This window comes from Myotis myotis, unplaced genomic scaffold, assembly GCF_014108235.1.
Source record: "Myotis myotis isolate mMyoMyo1 unplaced genomic scaffold, mMyoMyo1.p scaffold_m19_p_15, whole genome shotgun sequence".
NCBI lineage: Eukaryota > Metazoa > Chordata > Mammalia > Chiroptera > Vespertilionidae > Myotis > Myotis myotis.
Genome location: NW_023416319.1, coordinates 44,993,601 through 45,015,910, shown reverse-complemented (window position 1 = coordinate 45,015,910; position 22,310 = coordinate 44,993,601). Strand labels below are relative to the sequence as shown.

At 44.1% G+C, this 22,310-nt stretch overlaps 1 protein-coding gene across 2 annotated transcripts; it reads right to left on the bottom strand.

Annotated features, from left to right (window-relative positions):
• Positions 1 to 1,417: 1,417 nt before the first annotated feature.
• Positions 1,418 to 17,725, bottom strand: VDAC2 (voltage dependent anion channel 2). Of its 2 annotated transcripts, XM_036337189.1 has the most exons (10): positions 17,521 to 17,679; positions 17,280 to 17,334; positions 15,942 to 16,010; positions 15,116 to 15,165; positions 10,916 to 11,068; positions 10,768 to 10,820; positions 7,164 to 7,391; positions 6,238 to 6,388; positions 3,615 to 3,672; positions 1,418 to 2,167 (listed from the first exon to the last, which is right to left on the bottom strand). In XM_036337189.1, exons 2-10 carry the CDS (start codon positions 17,308 to 17,310, stop codon positions 2,076 to 2,078), a joined length of 885 nt encoding a protein of 294 aa, XP_036193082.1. In that variant the 5' UTR covers positions 17,311 to 17,334; positions 17,521 to 17,679; the 3' UTR covers positions 1,418 to 2,075. The 2 variants fall into 2 exon arrangements, with proteins under 2 accessions (XP_036193082.1, XP_036193083.1); XM_036337190.1 differs by lacking the exon at positions 15,116 to 15,165 and having other exon boundaries at positions 17,521 to 17,725.
• Positions 17,726 to 22,310: the final 4,585 nt, after the last annotated feature.

The window sequence follows — 22,310 nt, the reverse complement described above, 5'->3', positions numbered from 1 at the left end:
CGGGCATATGCCCTGACCAGGAATCAAACTGTAACCTCCTTGGTTCACAGGTCAACGCTCCACCAGAGCCACGCTGGCCAGGCTGCTTCATATGTATGTGTCCCAAAAGCACAAGAGGTGCTCCCACAGTTCTTCCTTATGTAGCAATAGGTCCTGACTCAAATAAATTGGCTCAAATCCCAGCTTTGTGCCGTTGAGAATCGGTGTCTGATTCATGTGGGCCATTCCAGTCAGTCCCTTAGGACAAACAGTGAGACCAGAAGGAGTCTTTGTGCCCCAGCACACCTGAGGGGGGTTTAACCCTTTGAGTGCCAACCAATATCCTAGGAACTATGCTAAAATTGCCAAGGCATTTTTGCTGATTTTACAGCAGTTTAGGAAAAAAATTATCAATTGCAAGTAAATGAAGATACATATTCAAAAACGTAAGGAAACCTTTACTACACTGACATATTTAGCAATATCAGCATCACTAATAAAAGCAGACTTAGAACTGGACGCCGTTTCGAAGCTTTGATAGCGCTCCCGGCACTTTTGGCGAAAGACAGGAGGAGCGCGATCGTGCTCCCCGGCACTCTAGGGGTTAACTTAGGCTTCTAACTCCTCATCGCATTCTTCTTAACCAGGAAATTTTCAGCAACAATCACTTTTTGGGTAATGAGTCTCAAAGCACTCTATTTTATCTGTTCTTTATCTGTACTTCAGGTCTGTATAATGAATTTGTTGAACAAATCTCCCCTTCTCTAACTTTTATACCCATCCTTCAAACTAATCCTCCCATCAAAAAACTTCTTACGTACTTTTCCAACCAAAATTACCTACTAATTTCTATTATGCAGCACAAGTCCAGATGAAGGCCATGGGCCACATAGACCAGGGGTGGGCAAACTTTCTGACTCGAGGGCCACAATGGGTTCTTAAACTGGACCGGAGGGCCGGAACAAAAGCATGGATGGAGTGTTTGTGTGAACTAATATAAATTCAAAGTAAACATCATTACATAAAAGGGTACTGTCTTTTTTTTTTTTTAGTTTTATTCATTTCAAACGGGCCGGATCCGGCCCGGGGGCCGTAGTTTGCCCACGGCTGACGTAGACTGAAGATGTTGCCTCTGGTCCCAAACTCAGGCCCAAGCTTTCCAGTCAGGAAAATGAGTAATGACCTCTCACTGGGCTTATATCCTCCTCTCACCGTACCTCTGGATCCAGATCCTGTCTACACCTTATTTCATTTCCCTACACCTAGTCTCATCCCACCTAACTTAGGGCCTAGTTCATTATCCATAGCAATAGCTCATAGGGGTATGGTGTGTGTATAAAACTTCTAGCACTTCCCTTCATCACTTCCTCTCCACCGCCTCCTGGGGTTAACAATGATCCAATGTAATTCTGCACAAACTTACAAGCTGAAGATGTAAAAGGCATGTATCCTCTTACTTTATTGTGATCTAAAAAGCTCAGGGAGTTACTCTAGGGACACACAGAAGTTTGTGGCACAGGTTTTGGTAAAGAGCAAAATGCTCACTGGAAAAAAATAATTATTAGCTAGATAACCAGGGAGATTTAACCCTAGCTAGCAAATTTTTAACTCTGCAAATACTTGGAGTCATTAATTACGTATAGTTATTTTATTCATAATTTGTCATATTTTCGAATACCAAAAGTTATTCTAATAGTTGAATTTAACAAGAAAAATTTAACCTCATCTTAAATCCGCTGATCCATTTCATTCAATGGCAATATTCAATGTTAAAAGGAACATAAAAACAACATGCACACAATTGTACAGTTTTCATAAAGGTCTATTTCATTATTGGTGGGTAGCGCATTTAACAGTTAAATACATTAAATAATGTATAGGTGACTGCAGGACTGCCGCATTGGTAACTAGATAACCAATTCAACTAGAAACCAGCTAACAAGTAACTGTCTACATACATATTTAAAACACAGCTCTTGTTTAGCTCATCCTGTTTTGATCACCTTCTTGGAGGGAGAAAAGCCTGCTGGTCACACTGGAAATATATTAAGGCCAAATCTTCTGATATCCATTCCCAGAGGTTGCTTTCAGCTGGATTAAGCCTCCAACTCCAGGGCAAGCCCCAGTTTGTGGCCACCAGCATTAATGCTCTTCCCATCTACCAGAGCAGACAGCGTAAGCTTCACACCTGTAAACAGAAGCAGACAACCAGGACATGCATGAAACACCTCATGAGAATCTAGTCTTCTTTACTGTGCCATAGCCTGCCTATCACTTTCCTCAGCCTGTCAGATGACATGTTAGTGCCAGCCACCAGAGGGCACTTGTGAATACCTGAGCTAGCAGAGAGAATTATGTTGGCACCATCCCGGGGTAAGGTATCAAGTCACAGAACATAAAAATGTTAATTATAAAGTACAAAGTGCTCTAGAAGATGCAATAATGTTCAACATACTATCAGACTAAAGAAAATCATAATTGAATCCTAGAAAGGAAAAACTACAAACATTTTGGGAACAAGTGGGGAAATCTGAATAGACTACAGTACATATCAAATATTATTAATGTTAATCTTCTTAGCTGTGAGAATGGTATTGTAGTTTTAAAGAAAAATGTCTTACACGGGATATACACACTAGGGCTGACGTGTCTACATATCTATAAAACACACATTTAAATAATTCATAAGGGCATGTGAAAAAAAAGGATTCTATATACAGACATGGAAAGATAAAATAAATGTGGTGAATGTGGATACGGGAAGTGAGTGGAAAGCCCTATTTGGAGGCAGAAGCTCCTAGTGCAGTGGTTCTCAACCTTCCTCATGCCGCGACCCTTTAATACAGTTCCTCATGTTGTGGTGACCCCCAATTTCATTGTTACAAATTGAACATAATGAAAGCATAGTGATTAATCACAAAAACAATATGTAATTATATATGTGTTTTCCGATGGTCTTAGGCAACCCCTGTGAAAGGGTCGTTCGACCCCCAAAGGGGTCGCGACCCACAGGTTGAGAATCGCTGTCCTAGTGCCTTAGAACCTTACTACCCAAATGGGGGTTCAAGAACCAGGGACACTGGCATCACTTAAAAGCTTACTAGAAAAACAGAACTCCTCAGAGCTGTAAGAACAGCATTTGCATTTTAATAAGATCCCCCAGGTGATTCATGCAAACACTGAAGTTTGAGAAGTAATGCTTCAGAGAATACAGCAAGGCTCAAAATACAATGTAAAATAAATTAGATTATAGAGACTGAACAACCAAAGCAATGAGTGAACTTTGATTGAAGAAATAAAGATTACTGTAAGACATTTCAGGTACAAGTGTGGAAAATGACTAGAGAATGGATAATAATATGGCATCACTGAAAACGGTACTGAATGATGCAAACAGGAGGATGTTCTTACTCTGAGGAGATATGCTGAAGCATTTAGGGAAGCGTCATGATAGCTGCAGCTTCCAAAGAGCCCAGCAAAAAAAAAAAGAAAATACAAAACTTTGGCCAAAAGTAAACATGCATTCATTGTACTCATTTGTCAATTTTGTGTGATTGAAAGGTTTGTAAAATAAGAAATGAAAACTAGCTTTTATAACACTATCAGAAAAACCCTACTTTATCAAGAATACTTACCAGGCCGCAGAGTCTGAGTGTAGCCCACTCCAATTAAACTAGAGTTGTTGACTTTTGCCTAAAATAAAATGCAAACACTATTAAGAAAAACTTTTGAAAGGAGACAAAGCCCCTACATGTTTCCCTATCAAGCAATTATAGTGTTCAGCCTTTTTACTCACATAATAAAATGTAATTAGTTATTAAGCCAAACAAAAACCAGGTAACACTTAATTCTTGTCCATTAAACTCAAAGTCAAATTGCCAATCGGACACAACACTCACCTATCTACTGGAATGTGTCTACAGACCCCAAATTGTCCATATAGCGTAAGAGCCTAAGCATTCTCATAAGAATCATCCTTGTTGTCTAAGCTAGCAAAAATAAACATCAAAATGCGGTAAATGGAAGTCCACTGGGCTCACCAGCTGTATGACACACACAGTCTCAAAGTGTGGGATGTGAAGTTTAAATTTATAACTTTGACACGGCACTTTCAAAAGTCGTCCTAAAGAATCAAAACCATCGATGTTCAAAATCTCCAAATGCTAAGTACTTCCTCTAAGAATACGACTGACTAAATCCTTTACCTCATTCTCATTAACACTCGAGTCTTGGATTAACTAGACGGTGTGAGAAGACGTATCAATGAAGCATCATTACCAATCCAGGTCCCTGCCCACCTTGCACAATTCATTATTTTAGGATTTAGTCACAGACCTTCAAGGGCTGAAAGGAACCTCGGAGAACAAGACACAGTAAGAAGTAGCTGCATCCTCTCCCACTAATATCATTAAGCCATCTCTAGGGCCTAAGCACGCTATGGTAAAAGATAACAGACAGCCTCTGAGTTCAAAACAGACTTAGAAATGATTTGATGTCTATACTCTTTTACAAAGTGTAACATCAAACTAGCCCAGTCCAAGCCCAGCTGGTGTGGCTGTGGTTGAATGTTGACCTATGAACCAAGCAAGTCATGGTTCAATTCCTGGTCTGGGAACAAGGGTTACAGACTTGATCCCCAGTAGGGGGCATGCAGAAGGCAGCTGATAATTATTCTCTCATCATTGCTATTTCTATCTGTCTCCCTCTCCTTTCCTCTCTGAAATCAATAAAATTAAACCCCCACCCCCCACCTCCCCACCCCCCAAAAAAACCACAGCCCAATCCAGAGACAGAAATGATGTAATTATACAGGCAGCTGTCACATAAACTGCACTTATATTCTGTTGACACAACAGCCAAGTTCTCATGAGCCACCAACCACCATGTAAGTTGTCTCAGAAAGAAATGGACCACCAGTGACCATCTTGTGCCCAACAAATTTAAGAGCCTCAGAAATCAGATTCAAGTTCCTACTACTTTAGAGTCAACCATGAAACTGTGATGCAGCATTAAGCAATACTTCGTTCGGGTGATGCCTGACTGGGGCAACAGCAGCACTACTTAGGTGGGAAATGGTAGATACATTTCCCGTGTGCCACTCAATGGCACACAGGTCCCCAATTCCCTTCCCATTTCAGACTATAAGAGAGCTGCATCTTTTGCTGGCATTAAATCTGTGGTGGTGCCATAGGCATATGCCTGAAGAGAGTAACAATGGAGCTATCACAGAGTAGTGTGCTGTGTGAATCCTGCTACAGTGCAGTTAGAAACATGGGGAAAATCAATGAACCACTGCCTTGCCAATGGGAAAGCATTCTGGGTCCTTCTCATTCTCTCTGATTTCAACTGTGCTAAAATAAAACAAGAATGGGGCTAAAACTTAACTGCCTAAATTATTACAACGTTGTCTTCAGAAATGAAGATTACTTTATGTAACAAATAATTCTCATGAAAGGTTTAACTTGCTTTCATTCCCAGGACATTGGGTACAGGCAGTCCCTGGCCTGTAAACAACTGATAGAGGAGCAGCTGCTGATCTGCCTGAAATTGGAGCCAGCCCCTCTACGCCCTGAGATGCTGCACTCCCTCCTACTCCAACCCACTGTGACTGAAGGAAGAAAGAGCCTAAGGACAGGATGAGGGTGGCCATCTGACCCAGGTAAACTGGGATGAAGGGGGAGTCCTTGGGATGCAGAACTTTCAGTGATAAAACTAGGATAGGCCCAGGCAAAGCAGAATGACCTAGCTGGTCACCCTAGACAGGAAGGAAATCAAGACATGCAGTCCTATCCTGGCTCTACTCCTCCCTTCCATCGCTTCTTAGTACTGGTTTAAGTCCTTTCTCCAAGTTTTGGTTTCTTTGACTACAAAATGGCATATATACTACTGAACACTGAGATCAAATCTGAAGATATTTTGCAAAGAATAAAAAGATAAAGTCAGAGTGTCAATTGAAGTATATACTCCCCAGCAGGAATGAGAACTACCCAGGACCCAAAACACTGGCTTCCCTGGGCTTAGACAGCCTTGGGGCTCAGGGTTACTAGTTACATGATTTTGAGGATTACTGTGGCCTAGATTATCAAATTTCTAACAGTCTCCATAAAAAAGCAGTATTCAAAGTCCTCAGCCCAATCTGTGTGTAAACTGGGGATACTGTGAACCACAGTTCATATTCTCAACATAATTCAATAGACCCAAAGGTTAATTTCCATAATCAAAAAACCCATTATGTTCTAAGCCCATACTAGTACTTACAGAAATGGAAGCAGTGGGATCCAACTGATATTTAGCTGCAATACCAAAGCGAGTGCAGTTGGTACCTGAAGTCCACGCGAGGTTTACTGAAGTGTCAAGATCTTCACATACTTTCTGATAAATTGAGCCTCCAAATTCTGTCCCATCATTGCTATAAGATATTTTAAATTAATAAATCTAGAACAGACAATGTAATGTCTAAGACACTAGGTTGATATTGTAGTAGCATTACATTTAAATAAAAGCCATTGCTCACATGGGTCTCTAGTGTTCCACTGAAAATTTTCCTTTTAAAAGGTCTTTTCCCAACCTATGTCCAAAAACAAGGATTGGTCAAATAAATCCAGTGGAATTACCAATCATGTTGTAGAACACATAATGCTATAGGGAAATGATCAAAATATATTTAGTATTAAGAAGAAAAAGGGTTATAAAACAGCCTTTTCAGTATGTATTTTATGTATACACATACTGGTATAAAAAGGTAAAACATTAACAATTAACAAAGATTACATACCTACATGATAGGATTATGGAAAACTTTGGTTTTCTTCTTTGTATTATTACTTACCAATGCATTATTTTGTCATAAGGGAGAAAATTATTTTTCAGTCCTTTTGACATATACATCTAATGTGGGTTAGGTAAAAACACCATACATTTCAGATAATCCTATCAAATCAGCACCTCACACATCATGGACAAATAAGCCAAATAAATGCACTAGTAGAATCTGGCAATGTCTTAGCCTCTTCTAACATTTTTAACTATTCACTTTTGATGGGCACCCTAGAAATGCCCAAGGATGATCTCTTTATATGCTAAAAGAAATCCTTTAGGTTTGACCTACGTTAATAAGAAATGACAGAAGACATCAATGTCATCCTGAGATCTTACATCAGAAAATCCCACAAAGAAATACTCACACATTAGTGTGTAGCTGGAAGTCCCCAGTCCTGTAGCCCACTGCAAAGTTGTTCCGTGTCAGCTTTGATTTGGCACTGTCAAAGGTCATCTGGTACCCAGCAAGCCAGCCCTCGTAACCAAAGACAGCTGAGCCATGGATTGCAGGTCCAGCAAAATCAAAGTCAACATCACATCCAAGGTTTATACATTCCCTCTTGTAAGAAGACTTGATTTTACCACTTTTCTTTCTGGAAAAAGAACAAACGGACTTAAAACGGATGCCAGCGGGAAAGATTTACATAACTTCTGCATAGAGTGGTTAAGACAGACTAGGTAAACTGCAGTATAACTGGAATAAAAAAAAGTAGCAGGACAGTCATATAAGAGGCAAAATATATGTGTGTGTGTGTGTGTTGTCTTGAAGGGTGTTTGCTGGTTTCTGTCCTGAAAGAGTTGCATTTAATACCAGTCTCTGCAGATGACACCCATCAGGATCTCCAATACTTAAACTGATATCATTAGAACTGGTTTAGAAGAATGATGCAGAAAGGATATTCAAGTAGAATCTGCCAAGCGTTTGTGATTATTTCTGGTATTACATTTTTCACCGTTGGTGAGCTGATGGCCACTTTGTGAAAGATGTCAGGAGTCAGGAAATTACCACCACCCAACTAGAATTATCAGGGTTTCATTAGCAAGGATCAAATCGATGCCTTAGTAATGGAAAACCAACAGACACCACCTTAGTATGATCTTCTATTAAAACTGGACATCTAGCCCCACTATTGTGGCTCAGCGGTTGAGCATCAACCTATGAACCTGGAGATCACGGTTCAATTCCTAGTCAGGGCACATGCCTAGTTGCGGACTCCATCCCCAGTAAGGGGGAGGGGAGGGGTGTGCAGGAGGCAGCCAATCAATGATTCTCTCTCATCATTGATATTTCTCTCACGCTCTCCCTTTCTCTCTGAAATAAATAAAAACACAAGAAAAACAAACAAAAAAACAGGACATCTTTGGGCCTTTTTAAAGTCTCGAGCGTTTTTTAATAAAAACAAATTCTGGGAGAAACTAAGATGGCGGCATAGGTAAACACCGGGAAATTGTCGCCTCCCACAACAATTGAAAATTACCGCAAAGGACTGAGCAAACATCATCCAGAACAACAGGAAGGCTGGCTGAGTGTAAATTCTACAACTAGAAGGAAAGAGAAGCACGCTGAGAGCCAGAGGCGCTGCGGAGGTGAAGTGCAGAGGTACCGCGGCGCGTGTGCGAGGAAAGGGGGTGGCGCCTGAGGACGCGGCTGCCTTTTTGAATCACAAACTCCCGACTGCTCTGAACTCCGGTTCCGGGAAGTCTCTGGGGACCCAGGTCTCATACGGGGAGAAGCTGGTCTGTCCGGCAGCGGGCGAACTTGAAGGCGGCTTTCCCTCAGAGGTGCTTGCAGCCGTTACCGGGACACTGAGACCCGCGACTCTCGGCCATAGCTCCCTGATCCGCCCTTTGATTCCCTGAGACCCCGCCCCACCCAGGCTGCGGCAGAGGCTTTTGCATGTGAATGTACCTAACTGCAGCCCAGCCAGGCAGACCCGGAACTTCCAAGAGAAGGCCCAAGGCCCCGCAGCGGCTGGCATTGCTTCACAGCTGAGCCTCTTCGTGGCTCCTGCTGTGTGGCCTCAGGCAGAGGCTGAATTAGCACCTCCTTAGATCCAGGAGCCACTGTACCCAGTGGTCAGAGGGGGACCATCCGGACTGCAACTCCTCAGATCCATAAGGGACACACTCAGGGAGCAGACTCAGTGAGCACCAAAGCCCCACTGAAGCAAGTCTTGCCCCAGAAGGGTGTCTTCAGCACAGAAGTTCTCCCACTTCAGACACAGCTGATTCTCACAGCCAATTGGCCTGGAGGTCAATTCCTCACAGTGATTCTACAACAACCAAGGCACCAAGAGTGCACCAAGAGTGTCCACCCCAGGTAACTGGGGAGGCTGAGCCACTGGGCCCTACAGGACACCTGGCGCACAGGGCCACTCTATCAACACAGGGAAGCTGCCAAAATGCGGAGACAAAGAAACAGGTCACAAATGGCAGAAATGGAGGAAAGCAAACGATTGGATATAGAGTTCAAGGCCACATTTATAAGGTTTTTCAAGAATTTTATGGAAACCGCCGATAAATTTAATGAATCCCTCAATAAGTATAGTGAGACCATGGAGGACATGAAAAAGGACCAACTAGAAATTAAGCATACACTGACTGAAATAAAGAATAATTTACAGAGATCCAGCAGCAGACAAGAGGACCCCAAGAATCAAGTCAAAGATTTGAAATTCAAAGAAACAAAAAATACCCAACCGAAAAAGAAAAAAGAAAAGAGATTCCAAAAATATGAAGATAGTGTAAGGAACCTCTGGGACAACTTCAAGCGTACCAACATCAGAATTATAGGGGTACCAGAAGGAGAGAGAGGGCAAGATATTGAAAACCTTTTTGAAGAAATAATGACAGAAAACTTCCCATACCTGGTGAAAGAAATGAACTTACAAGTCCAGGAAGCGCAGAGAACCCCAAACAAAAGGAATCCAAAGAGGACCACACCAAGACACATCATAATTAAAATGCCAAGAGCAAAAGATAAAGAGAGAATCTTAAAAGCAGCAAGAGAAAGACAGTCAGTTACCTACAAGGGCGTACCCATACGACTGTCAGCTGATTTCTCAACAGAAACCATGCAGGCCAGAAGAGAGTGGCAAGAAATATTCAAAGTGATGAATAGCAAGAACCTGCAACCAAGATTACTTTATCCAGCAAAGCTATCATTCAGAATAGAAGGTCAGATAAAGAGCTTCACGGATAAGAAAAAGCTAAAGGAGTTCATCACCACCAAACCAGCATTATATGAAATGCTGAAAGGTATTCTTTAAGAAGAGGAAGAAGAAAAAGGAACTCTGACCATTTGCCACAGCATGGATGGAACTGGAGAGCGGATAAATACCACATGATCTCACTCATTTGTGGAATATAATGAACAACATAAGCTGATGACTGTCGGGACTTGGAGGGAAGGTAGGGGAGGGTGGGGGTAAGGGGGAAAGATCAACCAAAGGACTTATATGCAAGCATATAGGCCTAATCAATGGACATGGACAACGGGGGGGTGAGGGCATGAGGGGGGGGGGGGGTGTAGAGGGTAACGTGGGGACAAGGACACATATGTAATATCTTAATCAATAAAAAATATATTAAAAAAAAAACAAATTCTGCCTTTAAAAAATAATAAAATAAAAATTTAAAAAAAAAATAGCTCACGAATTAAAAGACAAAGGCAAACATGGGATAACTAGACTGCCACCACCAAAGGAAGGCTACTTTGCATATCTGACAATCCATCACAAACATATATTTGAAACACGTTAATTACCCAAGTTACTACCACAATGAAAACGGGCAGATAGTTGAAGGCAAGCCAATGATGGCAACCATAGTGTTCATGCTCCAAAGGCAGAAACAGAAATTTGCCACAAGGGGTCTGGGTAAGCTATCAAACAGTAAATATGCATCATTCCTAAATATACAGAAGAGGAATGCTTTTGAATTTAAAGCAGATAAAATGTCCATGCTTACCCTGTGTTTGGTGAAAAGGTGGTATCAAATGTCAGTTTCAAACCTTGACAAATCTATTTTGAAAGAAAAAGAATGTTTGCAGCTTTATTTCCTTTTTTAAATACAAAAATAAAATGATTAATATTAAAACACATTTTCAAAATGTTACCTGGTCTTCAATTGCGATTTCTGTTCCCAGAGTGTTATCAGTGTTCCATTTCTCTGTGAAAGTCAGACCATACTCACACCATTTGTATTTGGTCTCCAAGGTCCCAGTAACTTTACCAGTGTCTGTATTAGATGAACCAGATGTTGAGAATTCCTATTAAGACAATAAATAACTTCATGAACTTCCTCATAAGCATTTAAGAATCCACTCACTACCTTACAGACACACACACAGAGAGAGACCACTGAAACACTTACTAGCTTCACTAATCCTTTTTTTCTAGCTTGCCAAATATTCCTACCTTCTACTACTCAGTATACACAAGAGTGAAAAATTAGCCTGTAAATGAATAACTGCTACCTTACTTACAGCTGACATTTCCAACCAATGATAAGTTAACCTGTATCTAATTCTCAAATGAACAAACTGTACACCTTTCAAGGAAACTTCCAAGGTGTTTTTATTTGGGATTAAAAAATCAGTACGGGAGGAATGTGGGGGAGGAGAGAGAATGTTTTGGCCCTATATCCAATATATTTGATATTGAATAAAAAACTAAATAAGCCACTATGGTTATCATAGATCCCATCATTACAATAAAAATTTGTAACAACAGATATTGCATTTATTACAAATTGTTTCCTGGAAGTCCTTTAAAGGAAAGTATCCCACTGTAGGAATTCACACACTGAACAAATGGTTTTTTTCGAAATTCTTAGTAATCCCAATATTTTGTTTCTGTTAGATAAAAAGGATCTTCACCAGGTTTCATGACTTTCCAACCATCTTTCACATTCTCATTAAAAAGGGAGCCCTTGCCAGTTTAGTTCAGTGGATAGAGCATCAGCATATGGACTGAAAGGTCCCAGAGGTTCGATTCCATGTACCTCAGATGCACACTCAATCCCCAGCCCTGCTAGGGCTCGTGTGGGAGGCAAACAGTTGATATGTCTGACATTGATGTTTCTTTCTGTCTCTCCCCCTCCCTTCCACTCTCTCTAAAGTCAATAGAAAGCCTTAGCTGGTTTGGCTCAGTGATAGAGCTGATAGAGTGTCGGCCTGTGGCATAAAGGGTCCTGGGTTTGATTCCGGTCAAGGGTACATGCCTGGGTTGTAGGCTCGATCCCCAGTTCGGGGCGTGCAAGAGGCAGCCAATCAATGATTCTCTGTCATTATTGATGTTTCCATCTCTCTCCCTCTATCTTCCTCTCTGAAATCAGTAAAAAACAAAACAAACAAAAACAAAAAAAACCCCAAAGTCGATGAAAAGCCCTCGCCGGTTTGGCTCAGTGTATAGATCATCAGCTTGTGGACCGATGGGTCCTGGGTTCGATTCTGGCCAAAAGCATATACTTTGGTCACAGGCTCCTCCCTGGCCCAGGCCCTGGTCCTGGTCAGGGCGCGCAGGAGGCAACCAATCGATGTGTTTCTCTCACAATGATATTTCTCTGTCTTTCCCGCTCTCTTCCACTCTCTAAAAATCATAGAAAATATCTTCAGGTGAGGATTAACAAATTAAAAGGGGGGGAGGGGAGCAGGGGAAAGGATTTATAGATTTGCTCTACAACTGGTTTATATCATGCATAATATAAACTCTATTATGAACAACAGATATCAGCAGAAGAAATCTAATACAGGAATCAATTTGAAGTACATTATATAATCTTATGGTTATAGCAAATATAAATAAGGTGCAAATCCCTAACTGCACACCAACTAAAAAGGAAGGCATAATATGGAGGAGGGTTTATCTGAGATTTTAAATCTGCCACTGATAACCCAGAAATCTAGTAATGTTTCAGAGCTAGTATGTAGGCAGGCAATTGAAATCTTCCAAGATAAAATATTTTAAAAAGCCCTCTGAGGATACTGACTCACAATTTGTCTGATAATAATGGCTTTGGCCACTGGAAAGCCACTTCTAAAAAAGACAGCTCATCTGAACTAAGAAGAGAAGTTCAACCTGAAATTGTGATACCTGCAGAGGAAACATAAAAAACTGTGCAGTGGGAGAAACATTTGCCTAAATTGCTCTGCAGTAAAATAGACTCAAAAGCCTTAGGTCTTGTACACAATCTCCTGAAATTAAATGTCTTCATAAACAGGAATTTCAAGTCAAAGCTTGGTACTCAATGTCCATACTAAAAAGCACTGGTAAGTTAGTAAAGAACACTGGCTGTAAAATTAGGAGGCCCAGCATGCATTTGTTATTCACTAAATGAAACACTGAGGAAAACATTTAACTTTTCTGGGACTCAGCTTCCTCAGTCCTATCTAAAGAGCTAATACGCTAATTAGACCAAACAGCTAGACCCTCCTGATGACCAAGCCCGAAGGGCTAAGCCCCTTGCACGAATTTCGTGCACCGGCCAATAGTTACAATATAATCCTCTGGAGGATTACACTGAACTGACACTGTGAAAACTGCATTTTCACATGCTCTACACAAAAGGAAAGCATTATTAAAGTTATAGGGAGCAAGTTCTTGTAGCAGGTACCTGAAATGGGGAATGTGTGTGAGTAGCTATTTTTACTCCAGAGTGACAATGATTAATGATTCTTAAGGCCCCACCCACTACCATCCATCAATCCATAGATTAAGAGCTCAAGACACAAAACCAAGAGCACACTGTGGAACCAAAACTGGGCCAGATGTGACACCACTGGCGAGCTTAGACCTTCACTTCATCACCAGGTATTTAGGCTTCTACGTTCTGGGGTGGCCTGGACATTTCTGCAGTTCAGGTGAGAAAACAGAACCAGCCATTAATGGGACTTGTTTGGAGCCAAGTACATAGTACAAGATCAGTACCATACTTGTTGAATTACATACAGTAAATGGCAACAGAAACATACTATAGTATACTGTATATAATCCAGCTCCTTTATATTCATGATCTTAAACCTAACTTCATAAAACTTTCCTTAACCCTGTCCACGGTAAGCCCTTCCTTTCCAACAGTTTCATATATCAAACCATCTAGTACTAGATATACTTCTCTAATTGTTCCCCAGTTTAAAGTTTATTGTTTCTTTAAAAAGCAAATAGGCTTTTAAACACAAAGACTGTCTTTACTTTTTTTTTTTTGAGGAGGCCTTTTGTGTTTCAACAAATATGCAGCAAGTGTTTCTAAGAAGTTAAGAGTGGGAAAACAAGAAAATAAACCCTAAGTCATTGCTCTGAAACAGGTTATCTTAAACAAATAAGTCACTGAACCACACTGAATACTCAGGCTTCCTTTCAAACCAAAGAAACCAATTGACAGATATGACAAATATAAAACTCCAGAAACTCAAGTCTAGGCATTAAGAAACTATAACACAGTTAATTTCAAAACCAGCTACATGAATGAACTAAGATAATTAATACGTACACCAAGAATTCATCAAAATGACCAATAATTTCAATATGCACACTATACCCCATCCCCTAAACAATCTCAAAACAAATTTTAGAGGGAGAAAAAAAAAATTACACAAAATTTTACCTTTCTCCCTTTGAGGGAATTTGTTAGGCAGAATCAAGACATCAAATACCAAAATATTAACCTCTTTAAAAATATTCAAACCAAGCCTGGCCAGTGTGGTTCAGTGGGTGAACATCAAGGTCCCTGTTAAATTCCTGGTCAGGGTACATGCCTGGGTTGTGGGCTGGATCTCCAGGTAGGGGGTGTGCAGGAGGCAGCCGATCAATGATTCTCTCTCATCACTGATGTTTCTCTCTCTCCCTCTCCCTTCCTCTCTGAAATCAATAAAAATATGTATTTTTTTAAAATATTCAAATCAAGATTCTCTGAATTCATAAAATACATGTGAAAATATCCCCAAAGGAGAGAATTAGTACACTCAATTTAAGTCACTGAATACTTTTATACCCAGAATTCTTAATGCTTTTAATAGGTATTGAAAGAAAGGGTTATGAAAATGCGTAACAGGTTCCTGGTCTTCAAGCCTGTAATCTTACTGCATAGAGTCCTACATGGCCAGTGTCAGTATTTACTGAGTTCCTTGTGCATACAAAGTAGTACCGCAAAAGACCACATGAAAAAAGGCCAAAGCCAAAATAAATCCCTTTAAATACAATTAACTTCTGCCTTTCCTTTACAATAAAATGGGTAGACATTTTTGTTTTGAATATTTTATGGATACAAAATTATATAAAGGCTCATCAGAACTTAGATTTGGATAACTAACACTCACCACGCCACTGCATGACTTTGTTTTCACGTCCAGTTTCACCAACCCAAAACCTTAGAGAGCAAATTATAACAATAGTTGACTATACATTAAAAAAGGAATCAAGAATTCACATATTGGGAGGGATAAAAATATACGTTGAAACACACTTCAGGAAAAATTTTAAATTATTCTAAGTAAACTGACATGTAAAGAACAGAACATCTCTGCATCTTTGCCTAGTGTTTTGGTGTATTATCTGGCACAAAAAAAAAAAAAAAAAAGTTTTCAAACCATTTTAAAACCTAAAATGAGAATCAATTCAAATCTCAGAATAGCAATAGTTTATTACAATAAACATTTAGAACTTTTATGGCAAAGGGGTTATCTCCCCCCTTGGGATTAATAATCTAAATAACTGGGGGGATAATCTAAAGTAGAAAGGGGGGGGGGAGGTTGTGGACCCAACTCTTTAAGAGAAAAAAACAAAAAAACACAACACAAATTCACTTAACAAATTCCCTTGAAAAAGTCCAAAACAGTAATATATAATAACAAGAATAATTCTAGTCAACCAAGGTTTAAACTACATCTGAAAGAAATGAAAACACAGCTGTTGTTTTTCTTAAAGGTAAAATCCTTGAACTACAGTTTAAGAATATTGGTGGAAATTGGGGTGGAGGGGGATGTGGACTGTTACAGAACTATTTTAACAGAAATTTTATCTAAAATGTATCCAAAGAATAATTAATGCAGCAAGATATTTACAATTTGTAGAAATTAATAACTTCACTAAGCAATCCAAACACACATTTTCACCTCCAATTAAAAAACAATTTTAAGTTCTTACCAAATCCTTTGTTGAAAATATCTCTGGCAGCTTTCCCAAGGTCAACATATGATGGAGGAATACACATTGCTGGTGGAAGAAAACATTAGTGTTAATGTTTCTGTTCTCCACTTCTGTCCAAGAACTAACTAGCTAATGACCCACTGCTATTGTAAATTCAAACAGTCCAATAAAAAAATACGGAAAATAAATTGAAGCAGTCCAATTTGGGGTATTTTTTGAGTTAGACCAACAGCTTTATTCAAACATTGAAACAAGGACAAAATAAATTAAGTAAATAAAAAAGAGGACAGCGGAGTCTCCCTACTCCCGCGATCCCAGCGGCGGCCTCAGGCCTGGGGCCTCGGGGAGTCCTCCGGCCGGAGAGTGTCGATGTGTGTTTGACACCACCAGAAGTTGCAATAAACTACCCTCTAGCTCTATAAAAGAGGAATCTCCAACAAAGGCTTATTTCTAAAATGGATAACCACAGTAAGTGACTATACAAATTGGGAAATTCCTTCCGAAAGAAACACAGACTTTCTATTCCTAAATTTGCAGTGCCTACAGCCTCCCCTCCTAGGACAGGACCAGTACAATCAAACACATATACATATACATCGATCCTTCCAGATGTATCTGCCAAAACGCACTGCAATGGGCTCATTTATTTAACCAAATGAGACAGAGGGAAAACCTAAGACAAGGTCCTCTCCTCCACGTGTCCCTCAGTACCCTCGCCGAGATCAACACATTCTGGAGTGGGAAGAGGAAGGTGCATTATACTCTGGGAATTTAAAAACTGAACTTAGAAATAATACAGCCGTCTATGTCCCAGTCAAAACTGTCTACACTAAGTATTAAGTGGCATTTTAAACACATTAATGTGATACGCCTCGGCCAACGCCACGCGATTTAAGGGCAGGCAACGGGAGCGAACACCAGCTCATTCATTCTGCAAGGGGCGCCCACGCCCTTAGGAGCACGTGTGATGACCTTGCGCTCTCGCAGGGAGTTACTACTTCCTCTAGAAAAGTGACTGATCCGGTCCCCCCAAAACCCGAACCCCACAATAACTTTTTGCCTTTGAGTTCGTCGAAGGCACACCCCAAAACTGCAGGTGAATGCAGCCACACACCGGCTCCCCCGGCCTAGTCCCTTTATCCGAAGCCCAGCAGCCCTGCCCCTCCTCCGCGGAGCCGGGAGTCTGGGCCCGTGGAGTGGCTACCGCAAAGGGCGAGTTCCCAAGGCCCCGGAGAAACGGGGAGCGGGGGGACGGAGGAGTTGCGGTTATCTGGCCCGCAGGCTTCGGCTCCCAGAACCCACCGCCCCAGCCCGCGGAGAGCCCGCTCTACGTACGCCGCGCGCAGCTCTGTCCGTAGGTCGCCATGGCGAGGCCGCGGGAAGAGGTGGTCTGCGGAAGGACAAGAAGTGCAGTCAGCGGGAGTAACAAGGGGGCGGAGGGGCCAGAGGGGGTCAGACCGAGAGGGGCCGCGGGGCCGCGCGGCCATCTTAGGGAGCCGGGCCGACCCCCGCCCCGCTCGGGCCTCCCGTTTGGCCGCCGAGGCCCCCGGTCGGAGTGAGGCGGGCGCCGCGGTACCTAGTGATCTCCTGGGGGGGCCGTCTCGCCGCTCCGCTCGCAGCTGAGGCCGCCTGGCTCGCTCGGCGTCGGGCTGCGGCTGCCGCGGTGGAGGGCGAAGTGAAGGAGACACCGTTCCGCCCGCCGCAACCCAGTCCTCCCCCTCCAGGCCCCCGCCGCCAGCCCCGGGCTGTCTGCCGCGCCTGTCCCCACGGCGCCGCCCGCCGCCCGCTCCAACCTGCTCCGCAACGGCCACGGGCACCAACGGCACCCCCGCCCCCTGGGTGGGCCGCCTCGATCCGTCGGCGGGGGCCGGAGAGGCAGACGCCGCGGGCCCTCCGGTCAGGCAGCTGCGCGGGCAGCCCCCGACGCGATGGGGCGGGGAACGGCGGGTGGAACGCGGCGGGCGCCGCGCGGGGGGGGAGGGGCGAAGGCCCCGCGCGCGCTCGTCACGGGGGCGGGGCGCCTGGCGCGTGTGCGCGCGGGAACGACTGGGCGCGGCTGCACACCCTGCGGGTCACGTACGCTCCCCAACTCCCTTTCCGGGCGGTGGCTCCCAAACCCTGCAGCCCGCCCCCGGGTAGGGCGTCTGCCGGGCGTCCGTGAGCGTGGTCCCCAAGGCCCTGAGGCAAGCGAGGGCGACGTGCGCTTCTGAAACAGCCTCTCTCTCCAGACCCCGGGAGAAGCGAGTGGGCGCCGGGACGTCGTCCCAGCCCCTGGCGCCCGCCATCCCCTCCTCCGCCTCCCCAGGCGCTGCAATGCCGGCGCCCGGCCGGACTCCGCGGGAGAGGCTCTCCGGGGCTCCCCCTCCCTGAACAAACTGGGGCGCGTCTCGGGGTGCCCCGCCCCCTTTTCTGGTTGCCGCCGCGGGGCTCCTCTTCTGCCGCCGCCTCTCCGTCTAGCGAGGGGACTGCTCTGCGCGCGGACGAGGCCGGAGCGGTCTTGGGGAGCCACGCCGGGTGCAGAACGGACCCCGCGGCCCGGGCCGGGGAAGGCTGCCTCCGCCGCCCGGTGTGCGGAGGAGGGAGGAGCCGGGGGACCGGAACCACCGAGCCTTCCAAGGGGAGAGAAGTGGGGTCCGCGAGGCTCCAGAGTCCACCTCCAATCCCGGCAGTTCATCCTCTCCGAACCCCAGTTTTCTCGTCTACACAATGACGACTTTACAGGAGATGAAGTGGTTTTCATTTTATTTACTGTTGACAGTGTTACAGATGCCTCCCATTTCCCCTCCTTGCCCCGAGGTGCAGTGGTTTCTAATAGCCATTCAGCCGTGGCCCAGGAAAGATCCCCCATTTCCTCCTCCTCTTCCTCCGGCCCGAAAGCCACCGCTGCTCATGCCGCCGGGGTTCCGCCATCCAAACCGTGGCAGCGGCCAGGGCGGGTTCCCGCCCTCGCGAGCCCGCCCGCCATCCGGCCTGTCGGGGTAGGGATTACCCAGGTAAAGGGTTAGAGTGCAGGCACCGGGGGCCCTAATTCTCGTTCAGGCTCCGACAGGTGGGTCTGAGTCAGCCTGGCCGGTGTTGGATGCTACGGTGAGGCCAACAGCAGAGATGAACCTCCCCTCGAACCGCAGCCTCAGCACCACCTCCGCCCCCACCACCTGCAGGAGGACTCACACTGCGAACTCAGGTGCCCCCCTTATCCGCGGCTTCGCTCTCCGGGTTCAGTTACCTGTGGTCCAGTGCGATCCGAAAATACTAAATGGAAAGTCCCAGGAATAAACGTGTTTTAAATGGTGTGCTGTTCTAAGTGCGATGATGAAATCGGGCTCCTTTCTCGCTCACCCCCACCCTGGGTGTGCATCCTCTATTCCTGCCTGGTCATGCTTAGTATCTTGGTTACCAGAGAGACTGCCAGGGCAGAGCAGTGCTGGTATTCAAGTCGCCCTTATTCTACTTAGTAATGACCCCAAAGCACTACAGGAGTGATGCTGGCAACTCGGTTATGCCGAAGAGAAGCTGTAAAATGGGCGTCTGCATGGGATAAAAATGTCTGTGGGGCCCAGTGCTTCCTGTGGCTCCAGGCATCCACCGGGGGCCTTGGAACGTATCCCCTGTGGGTACGGGGTGTGGAGGAAAAAGGGGTTCTCTGGGAAGTGACCTCGCGGGGTGATCTGATCATAAATTCCCGAGGAAACGGTTTATCTTTGCCTCGGCAAGCCTTGTCCATTGTTCTCACACATCTAGGTTACCACACCTGTGCAATGTCCGAAGCAATAATCCTCAAGAAAAGTAACCGCCTTCAAGAGATGAACTCGCCGGTACCCCAATCCCCGCCTTACTTTCTCCCACCTTCATGTCATCTTTCTTAAATTCTATCCTTGAGTGTCGCCCTGCAGACTGAAGGGTCCCAGGTTCCATTCCAGTCCGGGCACATGCCTGGATTGTGGGCCCGACCCCCAGTAGGGGGCGTGCAGGAGGCAGCCAAGCAATCCGTCTCTCCCATTATTGATGTTTCTGTCTCCCTTCCATCTCTGAAATCAATAAAAATATATATTAGAAATTTTATTAAATTCTCCTTAACTTCAAATACTTAAAAGAGACTGCAAAACTGTTATTCTCCAGAGCATTTGAGGTCTTGCTTCCTAGTCATTGTCATCAGTTTTTGCTCAAATAAATTCATAAAAATTCACTACAGGTTTGGAAGTTCTTAGTCAACAGGGGGGACTACTGTATCTGTAGCATTTCTTATATGTATATTTTTTATTCATTTCAGAGAGGAAGGGAGAGAAAGAGATAGAAACATCAGCAATGAGAGGGAATCATTCATTGATCTGCCTCCTGTACAGATCGAGCCTGCAACCTGGGCATGTGCCCTGACCAGGAATCGAACCATGACCTCCTGGTTCATAGGTTGACGCTCAACCAGAGCCATGCCGGCTGGGCTATCTGTAGCATTTTTAAACCCCAGAGAAGTTCACTTTGCCACAGAACACTGATCTGAGGCTTCACCCTCTACAAACCCAAGGAATGTACATAATTACATAATTCCTAATAACCAGGAAAAGAGTCATGGCAATTTATTTCAAAGTTGGAATATATATGTGTGCATATATATATAATATCTCCAAAGCCCTTCCAGGGGTGGGCAAACTTTTTGACTCGAGGGCCACAATGGGTTCTTAAACTGGACCGGAGGGCCGGAACAAAAGCATGGATGGAGTGTTTGTGTGAACTAATATAAATTCAAAGTAAACATCATTACATAAAAGGGTACGGTCTTTTTTTTTTTTTTAGTTTTATTCATTTCAAACGGGCCGGATCTGGCCCGCGGGCCATAGTTTGCCCACGGCTGCCTTAGACCAATGCAGCATTATCTGCATCACCCACAGGGGAAGCAAAGTCCATTCAGATGCAGTTCCTGCTCTCAAGGCACTTACACTCAACTGTGTGGTGTCAAGAACTTGGGAGGGCCTAAGATTTTACCCTGCTTGCATGCTAGCAAGGAAGCCTGCCGTGGTTTCACAGGCTCATAGATTTTCTGGCAGAAGATATGAGACTGGAAGGTCAGAGACAAAGGACTGAATTACTAGTGGCACCAGTGACTGTATTACTAGCAGAGAGCATAAGCTTCATGTTCAAAGCAGCTCCCCTTGTCCTCTGTGTCCCACAAGGGGGGTGCAGGCCAGCCTGTGACTCAGAGGGAGACAGCCGTATACTTGTCAGGAAATAAAATCTGCCCTTTGCCCCAGAGGAGACACTGCCCGTAGCTCCTAAGACAGTTTGAGATCAAAACTGACAAGACCTGCAGAAACACCATGGGGAATTGTCCACCAGCAAAGGATGGGGAATTCATGAGTTGTCAGTACAATGCTAAATGTAGGCACAATCAGAATGAGGAGACACTTGCACTACCGTTTGAAAGAAGGACTTGTCAAAACGAAAAAGGCAATAGGTCAAGGATGGAAAGGCAACATCCTAGAAAAAGGCATGTGCAGAGCTTGAAGTGGCAAGAATCATTTGGAAACCACGAGTGATTAAGATGGAAAAACCTATAGAAAAAGTTGAGAGATTAGTCTAAAGATGTTGACTGGAGTCAAATCCTGAAGGTCCTGAAAATAGCAAGTGAGGGGGAGTCTGGGATGGCTGGGAGCAACATTTTCTCTTTTGTTTTTTGTTTGCTTATTTGGTTTTCTTTCTTTTTTTGTTTGTTTTTTGTTTTTGTTTTTAGCAACATTTTTAACTTGAGCTACTGGGAGGACAAAGGTTCCACTCACTGTGGGAAGGGCCACCAGAAGAGGAACAGGTGTGGGGTCAAGAGGATGATTCCATTTCAGGTAAGTATGAGGGGCCAGGACCAAATCTAAATGGAGTTGTCCAATAGGCAGTTATAACACCTAAGAGAAAGGTCTGGGTAGGAGACACTGGCATAAAAATTTTAGTTTTAATTATGACGAATGGGTCTGATTGAAGTCGATGAAGATGGGGTAGGAAAACAAGAGTAGAAGCCTTAGGAGCATTGGTGTTTTAGGGGCAGGCAGCAGAGGAGCTAAGGAAGAAAACTGACGGACGGGCCCCAGGCTGAAAGAAAGCTCAGGCGGAAGTGCTTTCCTGGAAGCCAAGGGGCAGCGCAGTGGGTGGAGGAGGGTGTCAACACCGTCGCATCCTGAGGAGCGGTCAAGTGAGGTCATAACAGCGTATTAGTCACTGTTAGTTAATAGCTTAAAACAACAAATATTTTATTATCTGAAAGTTTCTGTGGGTCCAAAAATTAGGGTGTGGCTTAGCTGAGTACTCTGGCCCAGGGCCTCCCACGAGGCTGCAGTCAAGATGTTGGCCGAGGTTGTAGTCTTCTGGAGGGTCAGTCACCTG

Coding starts and splice junctions, on each gene's coding strand:
- VDAC2 (XM_036337189.1), bottom strand. CDS start 17,310: ATGGCGACCTACGGACAGAGCTGCGCGCGGC. Junction 11,069..15,115: donor CAAAGTCATGCAGTGGCGTG/GTGAGTGTTAGT, acceptor TTGTCTTAATAG/GAATTCTCAACATCTGGTTC. Junction 10,821..10,915: donor AAATCGCAATTGAAGACCAG/GTAACATTTTGA, acceptor CTTTCAAAATAG/ATTTGTCAAGGTTTGAAACT.